The sequence below is a fragment of the Grampus griseus genome, assembly GCF_964374135.1.
Source record: "Grampus griseus genome assembly, chromosome: 11".
Taxonomy (NCBI): domain Eukaryota; kingdom Metazoa; phylum Chordata; class Mammalia; order Artiodactyla; family Delphinidae; genus Grampus; species Grampus griseus.
This window is the reverse complement of record NC_139005.1, coordinates 5638793-5657171: the sequence shown is the minus strand read 5'-3', so window position 1 is coordinate 5657171 and position 18379 is coordinate 5638793. Positions and strand designations below refer to the sequence as shown.

Genomic DNA, 18379 nt, shown 5'->3' with positions numbered 1-18379 from the left:
CTGTGTCTCCTGCATTGGCAGGCGGATTCTTAACCACTGCGCCACCAGGGAAGCCCTGAACCACTTTTATGGGACATTTCTTCAGGGTTTCCTTTGGCCAATCATCTTGCTTTGCCTGGTTTTCTGAGTACGTATTTGGTTTATCTTAGGGTCCTCCCCTGTGTGCGCACACATCTCTTAGCCAGGATGGATTCTAGCGAAGAGGCTTATGGGTAGGTTGACATCACTTACTACAGGGTGGTACCTCCTCCATTTTTGACCCCCCCCCCGCCCCCAGGAGCCTTTCTGCACATGCATAGTCTGGAAGGTCTCCTTGACCTCGAGAATGAGAAATATGTGGTCTCTTATCTGCGCAGGGCTTAGCTTCTCCTCCCTCCTGCTATCTTGCAGATCTGCCCACAGGGTAGAAACTCCAGAGCCTCAGCCTGGGGCCCATCTGTACAGCCATTGGCAAACTAAACCGGCTGAGAGACGTTTACACTCTTGAAAATGATTGAGGACCTCAAAGAGTCTGTTTATCTGGCTTATATCTGTTGATATTTGCCATATTAGATATTAAAGTGGAAAATTTTAAACATATTAATTCATTAAAACATGAGAAACATTACACTTAACGTGAATACCATCATTTGAATAAAAATAGCTATAAATTCCAAACGAGAAAAATAGTTTGGGGACAAGAATGGCATTGTTTCACGGTTTTGCAAATCTCATTACTGTCTGGCTTGAGAGAAATCAGCTGGATTCTCTCATCCTGTCTGCAGTCAGCCTGTTGTGATACCACACATCATGTAGCCTCTGGAAAATTCCACTGTGCATTTGAGAAAGAATGAGAGCATAAAGGTCAGATAACATCTTAGTGTTGTTAGGAAAATAGTTTTGACCTTGTGGATTTCTGAAAGCATCTTGGGAGTCTGTAGGGGCCCCTGGACCACACTTAGAGAACTGAGGGCCTACTGAATTCTTTACTCTTTCCTTGCTTCCTGTCCCAAATCTGGAAGGCTGTATGCAGCCTTTCTCTGAGGCTTGTGTTCTTTGCAGGGGTCTTCGGGCCTCTGAAGGGCCCGTGAGTGGGAGTGGATGACGTGGTGGTCTCTGAAACAGGTTTCTTTCGTGGCTTATGGAGAGCGCAGACCACCATGGAGGGGAGGAGGGGTTTGGTCTGCCTGTCCTTAAAGCCGGGAGATGGGTGGAGACTCTGTGGAGGACCATCCGGCCAGGGGTTCTATAGGTCAGTGGCCCTGGGTGGGTGGTGAGAAGCGAGAGGAAGCCGCCCAGCTACCCAGCAGCCTGTGTCCCTCTGGCCCACCCAGCACTGCCGTGCATGACTGTGCCCGACTCCCACAGACGACGGGGCGCAGGAGACAAGCCTACGTCGTGGATGGAACCCAGGCCTGCTCACCAAACCCCGCAGTGGATGGAGTGGCCTGGGGTGAATCAGAGAAAGGCACCTCTGAGTGCTGTACTCGGGGAATAACAAACAGAGGGTCTGGAGGCACGAGCTTAGGAGAAAATAGAAACCGATTCAAGGAGAGTCCGTAAGGTTGGGGATGTGACAGGGGCCAGAACTAGCTGCTGAGAGAAGCTGAGGCCACTGACCTATGAGAGCAGTGTCCCAGGGGCAGCCGTGCCTTTCTTTCCCTGGGGGTCTGTTGGCAACACCGGGTTTGGCTCAACCGTAATTACTCTGTTTCTCCTCCTGCCTGAACCTGGCTATCAATCTTGCCTGGTGTGGCCTCCCTTCTGCCCTGAAACCAAATCCTGTGTAGCGTGCAGAGCGTGGTTCAGACTGTGCATCCTTCCCTGGCACCCCAGCTGCAGGTTCCTTCCTGCTGCGATTGGCCGCACCACTGGGAAGACAGCCTTACATTGAGACCGCGTCTTCTGACGGTTATGTAACCTTCCCTATGGAAACACCTGGTGCGGTAGATCGGCTCCCTGAGGACAGGAGGGTGTGGCTTTCTCATTGGAAACACCTGGTGCCGTAGATCGGCTCCCTGAGGACAGGAGGGTGTGGCTTTCTCATTGGAAACACCTGGTGCGGTAGATCGGCTCCCTGAGGACAGGAGGGTGTGGCTTTCTCGTTGTGCTCATGACTGTTGATCCAGCACTTTGTTATTGCCTGCTATGTGCGTCTTGGGGATACAGCTCCTGTCTTTGAAAAGCCTGCAGGGAAGTGGGTAAGACGGCCCCAGAAATCAGGCAAGAGTAGATGCACCCAGAGGCCCGTGGGAGCATCTAACTCCGGGACCAAGTCTGCTTACTTTCTATTGTGGGCCTTGCCTGGCACAGTGCCTGGACATAGTAGGTGTGCAAGAAATTGCATGAGACATTGGGGTGCGTTCAGGAGCCCATCAGTAATGTGGGACATGGGGGGGGGTGAGCCAGGGTGGGAGGCTGGGCTCAGACCATGGAAGGCCAGGCCTCCCTGCCTCCCTCATGTGCTGGAACTTTGCCCTCCGAGATGGGGTGGGACTTAGTCACACTTACCTTTTCTATTGACCACATGGCCGGTGCTTGCTGAGCAGAGGTTTGTTCACCGCCTACTTGTCCGTGTCTCTTCACTGGCTCTGAAAGGACATCATAGCTCCATCTTGGACTTGGGTCCACGGAGATGTCCTGTCTCGGGACCTGGCCTGGCAGGGCTGCCTGTGGTGGATCAGGGAAGAGATCTCTGGGAGGCAGAGATGGCAGGCTAGGTGCGTCACCCTCTGCCACTGCGGGGTGAGGCCGGATGGGCTGCAGGGGCTGGTAGACGTCTGGAAGTCCTCCCTGACCTTCACACTGTGTGGTCACCCTAGTGACCAAGCTCAGGCCGGGGCTGACCAGAGGAAGGATGGAAAGACAGACTTTTCCTAGAAAACAGTCTTCTTGCTAAGGCTTTCTGTAAACCATTTAATACCTCCAGGGACCTCCCGGGAAACGTGCTGGAGTACTGTTCCTACTTTTCCTTTGAGCAGGGAAAAGACAAAGGTGGGCCAGCTGGAGACGGGCCATGCTGGACTCTGCACCCCCCGGCTCTCAAAGGGTGAGGGGGTGCCTGGACTCCTGGTTCTGTGTCCACCGAGGTGCCTGGTGCCTGTGCCTGTGAGAGCTGGTCCTGTGGTGCAGGGACGGCTCTAAGCCACTGTCCTACAGCCCAGGCGGTGGCAGCAATCACTAGAAAAACCCCATGGCGTTGCCTTTGGGGGCTCTTTTTCTGGTTCCAAATTGTATGGGGGGCAAGAGGTGGGCAAGAGCCACGGCCCTGGCCCTTCTGGGGTACCCTCTGCTGCCCTGTGAGGGTCCAGTGACCTCACTTTCTGAGGGGCATTTCTGATGGGCCGGGCAGTGTGACACAATGGAAAGAACCAGACACAGGCCTCAGCCTCCTTCCCTGAGTCTCACTTGCCAGTGAGGATGGAGATTCCTAGACCTGCCCATTAGAAATAAGAGTGGGTTCCTCCCTGAGCCCCCACGTCGTTCTGGAGGAGTGTGACCCTCCCAGATAAAAGATCAACAAGAGCAGCCCTCTGTTCACCAGGGAGCCCCCAAATACTAGTGAATTGATAGTGTTGCCGTGGCAACCATTCATCCCCGTACAACCCAGGCAGATGGAGATGGGGAAAGGGACAAAGATGTCCTTCTGTCCTGCTGGTGACCTGCTCACCATTCTGACGCTAAACCTAATGGCAGGAAGGACAGTGGAAGGACTCTCTTTGGTGGCCAGGATGTCGATGCCGATGACGATACGGGTTCACCGTTTCTTAGGCGAACCTTTTACGTGCATTATTCCATTCGGTCTTCATTTCAGTCTTTTCAGATAGGCACTGTTATCATTATCCCATCCACAGAGGAGGCGGGCTTGAGTAAACAGCCAGGGTCACACAGCCAGCACATGGAAGAGGCAGAAGCTGGGCCTGGGGCTGTGAAGTCCCAGCAGGTCCTGGGCAGGACCCTCCCTGGCATTGTATTCAGAAACCTCAGTTCCCCCGTGTGAAGCGCTCAGGCGGCCCATGGAAGGATGCTTGTCGTCACCCGAGGCCTCTGTGACACGGGACCCACGGCAGCCGACTTTGTTCATCGGCTGCTTGCTCGGCGCCAGTCTCCACGTGCCCACCTGTGAGACAGTGTCTGCAGTTGGTATTCCCGTCTCACTCCAGGACGCCTTTCTCCAATGAGGGACGAGGCTTGCCTCCCTCCCCACCATTAGGCAGTGGCAGAGCTGGGCTTTAGCCTCTGCTTTTTCTCGGCCACGCAGGGAGGTAGCTCAGAAGGGTGGGGCCGTGGAGGGAGGGAGAGCTGCTCTCAGCCACGGCTCCCGACGTGCAGAGCTGCCAGTTGGCCTGCCCACAAACCTGCCCGCTGCAACGGCTTTGCGATTCAGCAGCCCACGCAGCTGCTGCTTTTCTGAGGTGCATAGGGAAGCAGCTATGCCCAGCTGCTTGGGCCAACTGGCCCTGGAGCTCCCCGGGTCCACCCCAGGGCCTGCAGCGATCAGGGGCCTGGTTCTGATGGCAGACTGTATAGTCTGGGCAGGGATAAGACACAGGTTTCCCTAGGACCGCAGCATGGCCCTGGTGCTTCCCCAGGTGAGTCTTCTGGGTGTAGAGTGTTGAGCACTGGGTCAGATTTCTATTCCTCCAGAGGCCACGGGCCTGGCTCCTCCTGGCTCTTGATTTATACAGCTTTGCTCTGACCATCCCTTGTACAGTTTGAGCAGATTGGATTTCCCTCTTCTCAAAACCGGTCACTTCTTTCCTTCTTTTACTTCCCCTTTACGAAAGCCGATTTGCTCGGATTTACCCTCCAGGGCTCAGCCCTTCCTTCAGATGCTCTCGTACTCCTTTCATTTTAGCTGAAGTCCTTTCACAAACAGCTGGCTTCCATTCATTTGGAGAGCATGTCTATGCATGAAAGGAATTATGCACCCAGCGGGGATCACTAAGAGCAACAATACTGTGTTGTGTTAAATCTAAGACAAAGTGTGATGTCGCTTGTAAGATGCACCCAATTTCAGAGATATTACGTCATGAAAAAGATGTGCATTTAAATTACTAAAAGCACAGGGCTTCCCCGGTGGTGCAGTGGTTGAGAATCCGCCTGCCAATGCAGGGGACATGGGTTTGAGCCCTGGTCCGGGAAGATCCCGCATGCCGTGGAGCAACTAAGCCCGTGTGCCACAACTACTGAGCCCACGAGCCACAACTACTGAGCCCGTGAGCCACAACTACTGAGCCCGTGAGCCACAACTACTGAGCCCACGAGCCACAACTACTGAGCCCGCATGCCACAACTACTGAAGCCCACGTGCTACAACTACTGAGCCCACGTGCCACAACTACTGAGCCCGCGTGCCGCAACTACTGAAGCCCACGCACCTAGAGCCCATGCTCTGCAACAAGAGAAGCCACCGCAATGAGAAACCCACGCACTGCAACGAAGAGTAGCCCCCACTCGCCGCAACTAGCAAAAGCCTGTGCACAGTTATGAAGACCCAACGCAGCCCAAAATAAATAAATAAATAAGTGAGTGACCAAAACACAGAATGCAGAGATGCTCACAAATACGGTGTATGGGGAGGGTTTTGTGCTAACGTGTGTCCAGGAGTCGTCAGTGAGAACCATTCCAAACCTGCCTGTGTCGTGGGGTCGAGGTTGGCAACCAAGTGATAAAACCCAGGAAGAGTCCTTGCCTGGCAGCGCCCTGGCACACGTCATAGAGTCCTGGCGTGTTGTTGCTGATGGGAGCTGGTCCAGTCTTGTCCCAGGAATCCTCTGGGGAAGGTTTGCTCAACTCCATCCCTGACACACCGAGTTTAAATTCTGGATGAGGCCCGGGAAGCTCTACTTTATAAACTCCTTGTGGCACCCCCCCATCTCTGGTGGAGCACCCAAGGCCAGGGAGGGGAGGGGGCCGGCGCGTGCGGAGCAGATGCTGACTGGCCTTCCTGGCCTCTGAGCCGTGTGGCCTCCATGAGAACTTCAAGTTCAGCTCCTTTCATGAGCGTCCCTCTGCTCTTTCCCTTCAGAGGACACTGCCTTCCAGTGGAGGTCAGGGCCCTGGCCTCTGCATTTCCAGGGTTCAGTCTAGGAGGTCGCCCTGGTCTCGGGCTGCGCCATCAAGCAGGGGTCCGACAGTGTTCCACTGACTGGACTGTTTCGTTTGACAGATGTTGACAAGCACCTACTAGGTGTGAGCGAGCATGCTTGGGTTTCCGGGCAGGGTGGGTCTCCAAGCACCAAGGTCAGGGGATGCCAGGCTGCGTGGGTGGCACCCTCGCTGAGGTGGCCTCTCCCTCCTGCAGGGCCTGTGGGAGCAGTGCCAGCTTCTGAAGAGCGCCTCGGTGTTCGCCCGCTGCCACCCCCTGGTGGACCCCGAGCCTTTCGTGGCCCTGTGTGAGAGGATGCTGTGCACGTGTGACCAGGGGCTGCTGTGCGCCTGCCCTGTGCTCCTGGAGTACGCCCGGGCCTGCGCCCAGCAGGGGATGCTGCTGTACGGCTGGACGGACCACAGCTCCTGCCGTGAGTCAGCATGGGACCCCCACCGGCGGGGGTGAGCGTTGTCCATCCGGCTGTCACACCCCAACCAGCCAGTGCCTGCCAAGACCCACATCCCGGGAACCAGTTCCCGCCTGGATCCTGCTCTGTCCCCTGGTCACAGAGCAAGTCCCCTCCCTAACGGCTTTGAGGAGGCTTGAAAGGTCCCCCTAAAAGCCCCCGCGTCACTTCTCCTGCCTCTGTTCTCACTCCCCGTCTTCCTCGCTTGCCCGTGAGCAAATCCATCCCCTGGACTCAAAAACCGGTCCTGGCTCCAAGGGGAATCGCAGCAGTTAAAGTCGGAACTGACTGGGAGCAGGGCGGTGGCCGAAGTGTCCCCGGGGTGATCTTGGGATCCTGGCAGGCTTTTGTCAAGTTCCTCCCTTTCATTTAATCCCTTCTCTCTTCCTGCGGGTGTCACCATCCCTCCCCCTCTCCCTCTAATCTCGTGGGTCCCTAGTCATTGTCATTGCCGCCACCCCCAAATTATCCTGATTAAGTACGAGCTTCTCCAGTCACCTTGCAGGCAGCCTCCTGTCCCCGCCGCGACTTCCCACAGATCACAGGCGGCACAGACTGTGGAGGGGAGCAGCCCAAATACTTACACTGCACACATGTGTGTTTTTCAGCTTATAAATCAGAGCTGTCCATCTTTGCTGTGGGGTGTGAGAAGGGTGGTTATTGGCAGCAGCGTTCTCCTCTGGAAGGGGGAGTGGCTGTTTTTTTAGGTCTTTGAAGAAAGGATGGGGAGATGCCTGAGGTATCTTGGAGGACAAGTGGTTTGGGATGCTGGGATGCTCTGGCCCTTCTGGTCCTTCAGCCTGAGCGTCAGTCAGCAGCAGGTGAAGAGAAGAGAGAAAGGAGGGCTGTCCTTGTCCATGAGGGGCTGGGTCCAGCGGGAGGACGGAGGCTCAGGTGACGCGGCTGCCAGGGCTGTCCTGCCTCAGTGGACATAGATAGAAATGAACATGCCTTGTGCGGGGCGTGGCCGTGAGGCTGCGTGCCCAGTGCTGGGTGGGGCATCTGACTGGGCCCTATTTCTTGAGGAAGAGGAACCCTCAGAGGAGGGATGGGATGGAGGACACCATTTACCCCTTGCTTGGCCTTGGGGGCCTTGCATTTTCAGCCGGGGACGTTGGCCCCTGGGGTGCCACTGAGGTGGAGATGGTCCCTGAAGACAGAGGGGGGCAGACAAAGGGGGCCAGGGACTCTGAGCACCACGTGGCTTGTGAGATGCTGCCCTGGAAGGGAACAGCTCCCGGCAGACTCCTGAGTTTTCCATTTCAGGACCGGACTGCCCTGCGGGCATGGAGTACAAGGCATGCGTGTCCCCCTGCCCCAGAGACTGCCGGAGCCTGCACGTCAGTGAAGTGTGTCAGCAGCAGTGCGTGGATGGCTGCAGCTGCCCTGGTAATGACTTCCCACTTCACTTACAGATCTGAGACCTCGCCGGTGCCCTTGGCTTGGGGAAGCCGGATGAAGGCCACCTGTGCTTGTTCCCCATTGCCGACATCAGAGGCCTTTGATTTATTTTTTAAAGGTCCTTATATGGAGTGATGAGGATCGAGCTGGTATTTATTTCTAATTTATGTTTTCCTGTTGCACTGTATCCATGAAAGCACGTGTGTCTGGGGAATAGAAGGATGGTCTGGGCTCCAAGAGTGACTTTGTTTGGGGAGCACGTGGCCCTATCTGAGCTGCAGTGTTTTCTCAGTTAAGCGTCAGGGAATTGTCTGGGAGAAAGATAGTCTCAACTGTTTCCTAGGTTTGTCGTGTGAGCTCAGCTGAAAAAGAACTTTGCATCAGGAAGTCTTTCTCAGGAGAGACCTTGTGAGCTTTGGTGAAAAGTTCTGGTTAAGTACTGAGAGTGAGTCTTGTGTGTTTTGACTCACGACTTCTCTACTGGAGGAACTTGAACAAAACCCTTGCCTCCGTTTCTTCATCTGATAGGATGGAGATAAATAATCTTCCCCCTCTCTCCCACTGCATTGCTGTGAAAGATAAACATAGCACAAGTTCTTTGAGCTTCCTGGAAGAAGCCTTCAGGCTAGACTCAGGGCTTCCCTACTGGAAGGCCTTTGAACAAACCTGTTTCCCCCATTTCTTCGTCACTAGAGTGGAGATAAATAGCCCTCCTCGCTCTCATTGCAAACCGTGAGTGAAAGATAAGCATCGCAGAACGAGTCCTTTGAGCTTCCTGCAGGAAGCCCAGAGTTGATCATCACCCCGGGGGCTTCTGTGGTTGTGAGATGAGTAATGATGATGCCCAGGTCGAGTCTTTTTGCCTTGTTCCCCTTGACCCAGAGGGACAGCTCCTTGACGAAGGCCGCTGTGTGAAAAGTGCCGAGTGTTCCTGCGTACATTCTGGGAAGCGGTACCCTCCGGGCGCCTCGCTCTCGAGAGACTGCAACACCTGGTAATTGGGGCCGAGCAGTGTGGTCTGCGAGAGCTGCCCGGGTCTGTGGGAGGGGCAGCTGGGCCGGCAGGGGCAGTGAGGGCACCGGCAGGTAGAACAGGACCTGGTCTGGGCTGGGGGTGGTTTGGGGAAGGGTGTGGAGGCTGATGATGGGGAGCAAGGATTATATACAGATCGGCCTGGATGAGGGGAGCTGGGGGTGGTGGTGAAGGCCCCTTCGCGTGCAGACAACATCTCTAGCTTTCCCCCCAGCCATGCTTTAATAAGTGACTCTCTCCCTGTTGCCTCTGCTTTGCTTGAGCCGTTTCCTCCAGAAGCCCCTCTGGTGTTCCCTGGGCTGGGTCTGTCTGTCCCCTGCAAACGGGGAGAGGAGAACGCTTCCAGACCTCTTCGCTGGCTACCTTTCCCTACTGGGCAGTCTTGCAGGAGTCTCAAGGGCTGCCCAGCATGGGCCAGGGTGTTACCCCTGTCAGCAGCCCGCCCTTCCTCCGGTCTTCTACCAGCTGTGTGTGTGTACGCATATGTGCATGTGCGCGCGCGCGCATGTGTGTGTGTGGAATTTGACTTAGTGCCTGGGTAGACCCCCTAGGTTTTCCTCTTCTTCTATCTGTCTGTTGGGGTTTCTTCCCCTTGGCATTGTCTCCATGATTCCTCTGTGGCCAAAGCCCCTTCCTGTATACCTTCAGCCTCATGAAGCCCCCTCAGGCACGAGCGCCTTTCTCATCTCAGACCTCTCCCCTGGGGCTGTGGGATGGGCAGTGCACTCTCTAAATCCATTCAGGGATGCCTGCGTTTGCAGACCCACCTGTAACCCCTGCTTCTCTCCCCAACAGCATTTGCCGAAACAGCCAGTGGGTCTGCAGCAATGAGGAGTGTCCAGGTAGGTGACCTTCCCCTCCCCTCTGCCCTCCTCCCAGTGGAGAGGTACAGGCTCCCTTCCTAGACTTGGGAGGACCACCTGGCCAGGCAGGGAAAGGTGGTGTCTGCACAGGTTGGATGCAACCCCCGACCACAGCTCCAGTGCAGAACCAGCTGTGCTAACCCTCTCCTCCCGGAAGCAGGAGAGGGAGGTCCCCCAGCAACCGAAAGGGGAGACTGCACCTGGGAACCCTTTCATTGTCCTTTTCCCTTCACCTGTTTGCCCAAAGGATTACGGTTGAACGTGCTGTGAAACTGCAAGGTCACAGGTGACTAAACAAAGATGAAGCAAATTCCTTGGAAAATTAAGAGGAAGAAGGGCCTGGTAATTCTTTAAGCTAGAAGTGAGAAATTTCTGGAATTTTCTGGAATGCCTTATCCAAAGATCTTGGGAGGATCCAAGAGCTAGGAAAACCAGGTCACTCAATGATCCCTCCTACCCTGTCCCTGCCCTGGAAAATCTATTTAGGAAAAGTTTCCTTATAATTTCTGCGCTTTACTTTCTCCTCTGTTTAGCCCCAACTCTATTCTATCTACTGCAAATTTTACCCATTCAAAGCTCCCTCTGCCTCACCTTCCCGATGACCCTGGCTTTTCTCCTGATGCTTCTCCCCTTTTGGTCAGTCGTGTGATGTTTGCTATGTGTTAGGCATGGTGTTCAGTAGTTTACATGTATTACATCATCACCACAACCTATGAAGAAGGTGCAATTTATTCTCATTTTACAAAGGAGGAAACAGATCCAGAGAGGTTAAGTAACTCACCCAAAGTCACACAGCTGCTATGAGACAGACAAGATTCAAACTCACAACCACCTGACTTCTATTTTGCCTTTCCCTTTACTCTCCCTCCTAGTGCTCGATCCATCCCTTTGCAGGAGGATCATTGCCATCGTTCATGAACCCTGGAGAGGCCCCATGCTTAGTTAAAGACCATCTCAGCCTCATTCAAAGGCTGGATACTACTTTGGGATCCCCATGTTTGTAGATTGCAATAAAAGACTGCAAGGCAAATAGCCAAATGATAGGCTCCCCTCCTGTTGGCCCCAAGAGACCACATTGGCTTTGGTGGGCTGGCAGGAGGTTGAGCTTACACATTTGGGGTCTGTGGCTTTAGAGTCACTTAGGACTTATCCAGTGCCCACTATACTGGGAAAATTCTGGAACTAGATGGAAACTAGATGGAAAATGGGCCCCAGGACTTAGTCAATTAGTCTGGCCCAGGGATGGCCAACCAGCCGTGTATCTTCTGTGCAGTTCTTGAAGGAAGCACAAAGAACAAAAGATGCTCTTGTAAGTGGTATCAGTGCTCCAATTTAACATAATCATACCCTGTGAAAGACCTAAAGAGTCATTTGAAAGCCATGAGGTCAATGTAATGGACCTGTGAAAAAACTTTTAATATCTAGGTAATAAGCATTTATTGTATAAGATCTATGAGGTACAGTGGGTGGAATTAGGAATTTAGCTTACTGTGTTTTGTCAGATTGACTACTAGATTAAGAATTCTTAATAACAACTTCCTATAGGGAGGGTCTTCCTTCCATCCATCCATCCAACCATTCATCCATCCATCTATCCAATCACCTATCCAACCATCTAACCATCCATCCATCCATCCATCTACCATTTAATCATCCACCCAACCACCTAACAATCAATCCAACCATCTGTCCATCCATCCACCTACCCATCCATCCATCCACCCATCCGTCCATCCATCCATCCATCCAATCATCTCTCCATCCATCCATCCATCCACCCATCTAACCATCTATCCATCCACCCATCCATCCATCCATCCATCCACCCATCCATCCATCCATCCATCCACCCATCCATCCATCCATCCATCCATCCATCCATCCATCCATCCATCATGTATCCATCCAACAATTATTTAAAAACCCACTGTGTACATGATGGAATGCTTAGTCTGGAGTAGACAATGTAATCCCCTAGTCTTCAATTCAAAATTTGGGTGGTAACTTTGCTGAGGATGCACGAAATTTTCTTGATGCCTTGATGGGAAGAGAGCTAGTTCCAACTCTGAGGTCTACTGAGTGGTTTGATATTGTGCCAACACAACCAATAACCTCTTGCTCTGCACGTTCAAAGCCCTGACCCTCTTCTTCTAGATCTGGAGCTTAGTTGGTCCTTGCCTCCCTGTCCATTTCTACCTGTAGCACACAGCATATTTCTACACCTGCCGAGAGTCAGCTGGCGGGGGGCTGTCTTATCTCCCGGGGTGAAGATTGCTGGCAGAGCTTCTGATGGGAAGGTTCTGGAAGGGGATATGTCTGGCTCTGCTAGTAAAGCAAAGAGCAGGCTGGGGCTTCTCTGCAGTCCCTGGAGGAGCTGACATTGTGATTCTTAGAAATAGAGATCTGGGTTTTGATTCCCTGGAGTAAGATGAGAGTGTACTAGTTGTCTATTACTATATAACAAAGGGCCCCCAAACTTAGCAAACAACAAACATTTATTATCTCAGAGTTTCTGTACGTCTGGAATCTGCGTGTGGCTTAGCTGGGTACCTCTGGTTCAAGATTTCTCATGAAATTGCAGTCAAGTTGTTGACTGGGGCTGTGGTCTCATCTGAAGGTTCCTCTGTAGTGAAGGGAATCACTCGGAAGCTCACTCATGTGGTGGTGGCCAGGCCTTGGTCCCTCACCTTGTGGATCTCCCCTTGGGGCTCCTCATGACATGACAGCTGGCTTCCTCTAGGGTGAGTGACCTCAGAGAGAATGAGGCAGAACAGCCAAGACAGAAGCCACAGTCTTTTAAAAACCTGCTCTCCAAAGTGACATCTTTCACTTCTGCTGTATTATATTTGCTAGAAACAAGACCACATGTCCAGCCTGCGTTCAAGGTGAGGGCATCACACAAGATGTGAATACAGGAGGTGGGGACCATGGAGCGGGGGGACCTTAAAGTCTTCCTAGCACAGAGAACCTCATGTGTGGGAGCGAGAGGGAGAAAACAATCACTGAGGAGAGCGTCGGTCTGCATGGAGAGGGGCTGGAGCGTCTGTTACAGGCTCCTTAGGCCTTCACTGCTCCTGGCACACCTCTGTTCTGGTTAGGATTAGGGCAGCCCCAGGTGCCTGGGGCTCTGCTAATTTAGTTTCCACTGAATCATAAATGTTTGGTTGGGATCAATGAGGAAGGAGCATGCCTGTTAATAGGGACTATTCCTCAAACAAATAAAGCTGTGATGACGGAATCTCAAAGTCCTGGCGGAAGAGTGTGGAAGATACTCTGCTGGGGCTGGGAAGTTTATTTGAGGCCCAAGTCCTATGAACGTGGAAAGGTAGCGTGGTCCTGGGCCTGGGAGCGTGAGCTGTGGACTCAGCCTGGTAGGAGTTCCAGTTCCACCGCTTACCAGCTGGGTGACTTTTGGCAAGCTGCTTAACCACTTGCAGCCTCAGTTTCCTCATCTGTCAAATAGGATGGTAACAGCAGCTTCATCCCATGAGAGCTGTGGTTACTTGACACACAGCAAGTACTCAGTAAACATTAGGTGTTTTCATCGTCACAGCCACAGCTGTTTCATTAAGCAGGGTCAGAGAAGGATGGAGACACGAAGGAGCCCGGGATGGGGAGGGGTGGTGCAAAGCAGGGTGCGGCTGGGACAGGTGGGGCACGAAGCAAGACAGAGCCTGAGCCTTCCCTGGGCTTGGTGGCATGGAGGCCCACGTTGGGGTTCCTGGAGTCTCACCAGACCTCCTTCAGGCCAGGCCATGCGTTGCCATTTCCTCTGCTTTCTCCACGTCCAGACCTGGATGTACCTGTGCTCCTCGGCACTTGCCACGTGTGCCCAGTATCCCCATGAAATGAAGCTTATTGGAAACGGCAGCCACCCCATACGGCAGTACTGGCCGGTGTCAAGTACTATGAACTCTGGAGTCTGATGGAACGCCCACGTTCAAATTCCTCTTGGGCCACTCTGGGGCCTTGGGCGAGATTTTCTCTGTGCCTCAGTTTTCTCTTCTGTAAACTGGGAATAATAATGCCGGCCTCACCAGAGCAGTAAATGAGGTAGTGCCCATAGAGCACTTAGAAATGCATCTTGCATGTTTGGTTGAGATTATGTTAGTGTGATTTAGAGGCAGGCTTTGGTGAACATTTATGCTGGGAGGAAGCCTGAGTTGCTTTGCAGAAGGCCTGTGGGCTGACCTTTCTGTAGCCGCATGGAAAAGGGTAGAAGCCAATGAGCTGAGCAGAACAGCCCCATGGAGGCTCCTTTCCTGCGAACACAGGGGCTTATTTAGAAGAGGTAACATGTTTCCATAAATGAGAGACTTTTTTTCTCTTCTTTTTTCCGTGAGGGAGGATTCTTATTCATGTAGTGGACTCGCTTTAACTCCTGGCTGTTCTTGGTTTTATGCTCTTTGCTATTTTAAGAATCACCTGCCTTCACCGAACTTTTATTGCCCACCTGCTGCGTCCAGTGGTGGCCAGCGGCTTGTCAGGCTGCCTTTTGCTGACCAGCTGGCTGGGAATGTCTTGGGCATCCTCTTGGCAGAACTTGGGCATCTTGGGGACCTCTGGGCAGAGCTTGGGCGAGTGTCAACGTGTGGCCCATTCTTCTGGCTCCTGTTCCAGCCTCCAGGCCCACGGCTCCCTAGCACCTCACTCAGCTGTCTTCCTGGGTTTCCCGTGTGGTCAGCCCCATCCCTCAATTGTACCAAGGAGATAAGCTAAATATAATACAGTATTTAGATTTCTGATTCCCGAGAAACTCCAGAACGCCAATCAGGGGAGGTCAGAGCAGGAAATCAGATCAGAGGATTAGATTCTGACCCAGAAGTTTTGCTTTCGAATGTTTGCATATTTTCTCGTTGACCCCTCTTTTCCTGAGCATTGTCAGAGATAATGCAAGTTCAATTTCTTACTCAGATAAGAGTGCTGTTGAGAAAACAAAGAGAGGTTGGGGGAGGAATTCCCACCCATCGCACTGCAATGGGGTCAAGACATGTGATACAAAGGGCCGTGTCATCCTGTTTGTAGAATGATGGTGGCTTCCGAAAAATAGCCATTTTAAAAAGACTTTCTTGTGACACCCGTGGATTTGGAATTCCACCGGGGCTACAATCAGTCGGAATGACCCTGGCCCCTAACTCATTGCCTGTTCTGCTCGGACTTCCACAAACAGTGACCCGTCACTCGTGCCCTTCTTGTGGGGCAATGCAGTGGGGAGGCACGATCTGCTTCTACTCACACTTCTGACACCACATGTGTGTGTGTTTCCCCCCGACAACAACCAATCCTCTGACTTTCTGGACACCACCCGGGTGTCCTACAATTCAGTTCAGTTCTGACCCTGACTACCCAGAATTAGCACAGACCCCGCAGGTGAAGTGCTCCGTCCACGTGCTCCTGCTTCTGATGGCAGCTATGATAATCGTTAGAATGGCTCACAGAACTCAGGCAAACACTTTACTTACTATTACTGGTTTATTACAAAAAATATTATAGAGGAGACAAATGACCAGCCAGATGGAGATGTACACAGGGTGAGCTCTGGAAGGGTGCTGAGCACAGGAGCCTGTGTCCCTGTGGAGCTGGGGTGTCCTACATGTAAATATGTTCACCAAACCGGAAGCCCTCCCAACTCTGTTGTTTAATAAGCGTTTTTACGGAGGTTTTACTATATAAGCACGACTGATGATGATTATTTTTTTTAAGATATTTTTGATGAGGACCATTTTTAAAGTCTTTATTGAATTTGTTACAATGTTGCTTCTGTTTTATGTTTTGTTTTTATGGCTGCCAGGCATGTGGGATCTTAGCTTCCCGACCAAGGTTGAACCGAAGTCCCAACCATTGGACCGCCAGGGAAGTCCCTAAGCCTGGTTGATTATTAACTCAGTCTCCAGCCCCTCTCCCTTCCCTGGAGTTTGGGGGATGGGACTGAAAGTCCCAACCCTCTAATCATACTTAGGTCTTTCTGTAACCAGTTCCCATCCTGAAGCTCTCGAGGGACCCGCCAAGAGGGGCTTCATTAGAACAAAAGGTGCTCCTCTCACCCAGGGCATTCCTAGGGCACTAGAAGCTCTGTGTCAGGAATCAGGGACGAAGACGTGTATATTTCTTCTTATCACAGAAGATGATGCTGGTGAGGACGATCTGGGGCCTCCCTATTTTCTCCGAATTTCTCTGGGCTGAGTGTGCCCTCCTGGCCCACGCCATCTTAGATGGGGTTAGTTGCTCTGGGCACCAGGCAGAGGGACACTCACTGTAACCTGGGGCCACTCGCCCTCCCCCTGCCTTCCAGCACATACCAAGGGCAGGGCCACACCTGGACCCAAAGCCGGTCCTGCCCCTCCCCCCCGCCTCCCCCACCCCCCCACCCCCCCCATGCCTGCTGTGTCTTTCAGTGCAAATCTGGGCATGAGGTGGCAGGCAGGGGGCCGATGGGGCTTGTGTTTGACAGGTGGACAGCTGGAACCCCTCTCAGGCCTCTGGGGACCCCTGGCATCAGCCCCTGGAGATGGGTCCAAGGGGGACTGGCTGTAGGACCCTCCTGGGGGGAACTTGGGGTGCAGAGCAGAGAGGTGCTGTGGAGGACGATTCTCTGCTGTTTGGAGGCCGGGGGCACTGGGAGAGGAAGGAGGGCCCCTACTTTATGGAATGGCTGCTTTGCTTTCTCTATAGAGTAGAAGGCAAGGAGGAGAGGAAACAGGTAAAGGGAGCCTGGGGAGGGTTCCAGATGCGGGCCTCGGCTTCAGTGGGTCCACTGTGGGCTGAGCTGGGATTGGGCCAGTGGGGAGTCACTGGCGGCATTAGCAAAGCCCCCCTCCCCCAGCACGGACGACCTGCGGTCCGAGGTGCACTGGGCCGGCACTGGGGCCTGGGAGGACGGAGTAGCTGTTGTGTGGTGCGCGTCGAGGGCTCGAGCGGCAGGGTGACGCCAGGGCATCCTCGTACCCATCCCCAGACGCGTCAGCTGGCTCAGGCAGTGGTGGGAACATGGGCAGATGGGGTCCTGGGCCCCCATTGGCCCCAGCTGAAATCACAGCATGGATTTGCCCAGGAGGAGGCCTGAGGGCCGCCCCTCGGCTGGCGAAGGGGTGAGGATTGGGTCCTGGCCCCTGCACTGCTGGGCTCCCCCTTCCCCCATCACTGCTCTGGGCGGCCTTTCTGCCCTCTTGCCCTCAGGGACTCTCGTGGAGGGGGGAGTGCCCACAATGGCAGCGCAGAGAAAGGCCTCTGCAGGCCCGAGGCCCTTGGCCCCAGCAGAGCCAGAACCTGGAGCGGCCGTGGGGAAGGGCTGGGGGCCACGGTGAACCCAGAGCGCAGAGCCGGAGCCACGGGTTCTGGTCTGGCTCTGCCACTCCTTGCTGTGGCTGTCACTCCCCTGAGGCGTGGAACGGACCCACCCGGCCCTGACCTCTCAGGGCCAGAGGAGTGGGGCCTGAATAGAGTCCTCCCGTGGAGCCCCTTTATAGGCTGCGGTGAGGGGCACCCCCAGGAGGTGCCCTGCTGGGACACCCGCTCTCCCCTCCCCTGTGTCCCCCAGGGGACCCGCTGGGACACCCGCTCTCCCCTCCCCTGTGTCCCCAGGGGACCTGCTGGGAGAGCCGCTCTCCCCTCCCCTGTGTACTCCAGGGGACCCGCTGGGACACGCGCTCTCCCCTCCCCTGTGCCCCAGGGGACCCTCTGGGACACCCGCTCTCCGTCCCCCAGGGGCGTGTCTCATCACAGGACAATCCCACTTCAAGAGCTTTGACAACAGGCACTTCACCTTCAGTGGGATCTGCCAGTACCTGCTGGCCCGGGACTGCCAGGACAACTCCTTCTCCATCATCATAGAGACGGTCCAGGTGAGCCTCGCCAGGCAGCCCCAGGGCAGCCACAGGGGTGAGGGGGGCAAGATGGCTCCGTGTGCACGGCCTTCCTCTGGACAGCTGAGCAAAGGGGAAGACAGACAGGGCGCACAGGGCTCCCCTGAGGACCTGAGCGCCTGTGGAGCAACAGGCCCAAGGACCAAGGGCAAGCAAGGCCTAGAATCCTGACGAAGGACCAGAGCGGGATGGTGCTGGGCGGTGGGAGGCCTGGGCTTTGGGCCTCTCTGTGGCATAACCCCGGGCCCTTCCCAGAGATGGTTCTGGGACCGGGGAGTGGTTCCGTGTGAGAAGGGCTGCGTGGGTGGAGGGCTTTCCCCGAGGGGATGGGTCGGGGGCTGGGCCGCGGGGCTGGCGGGGATTTGGTGACGTCCCTCGGTGTGCCCCCCTCGGCAGTGTGCTGACGACCCCGACGCGGTCTGCACGCGCTCGGTCACCGTCCGCCTGCCCGGCCAGCACAGCAACGTCGTCAGGCTGAAGCACGGGGGAGGCGTTGCCGTGGACGGTCAGGACATCCAGATCCCCCTCCTGCAAGGTGGGTGCCCTCCTCCCCCAAGGCCCCCCCCAGCTCACCCTCAGCGCCCCCGCCCCTCGGCAGTGCTCGCTGCCACCTCTTCTGCGCAAATGTGCAGGAGAGCTAACTCTGGAGGGCAGGCTGGGCGTCCTGGTCTGCCTCCTGCAA

The 18379-nt window shown here is 54.5% G+C and overlaps 1 protein-coding gene across 1 annotated transcript in view; it reads left to right on the top strand.

Moving 5' to 3' along the window:
• VWF (von Willebrand factor) overlaps positions 1-18379 on the top strand; it is a 138169-nt gene that overhangs the window by 30848 nt on the left and 88942 nt on the right. Inside the window, exons 7-12 of the mRNA XM_082665314.1 lie at positions 6287-6503; positions 7806-7928; positions 8823-8934; positions 9768-9814; positions 17540-17676; positions 18094-18232. Of these exons, the coding sequence (XP_082521440.1) occupies positions 6287-6503; positions 7806-7928; positions 8823-8934; positions 9768-9814; positions 17540-17676; positions 18094-18232 (775 nt within the window). The remainder of the gene's footprint in view (positions 1-6286; positions 6504-7805; positions 7929-8822; positions 8935-9767; positions 9815-17539; positions 17677-18093; positions 18233-18379) is intronic.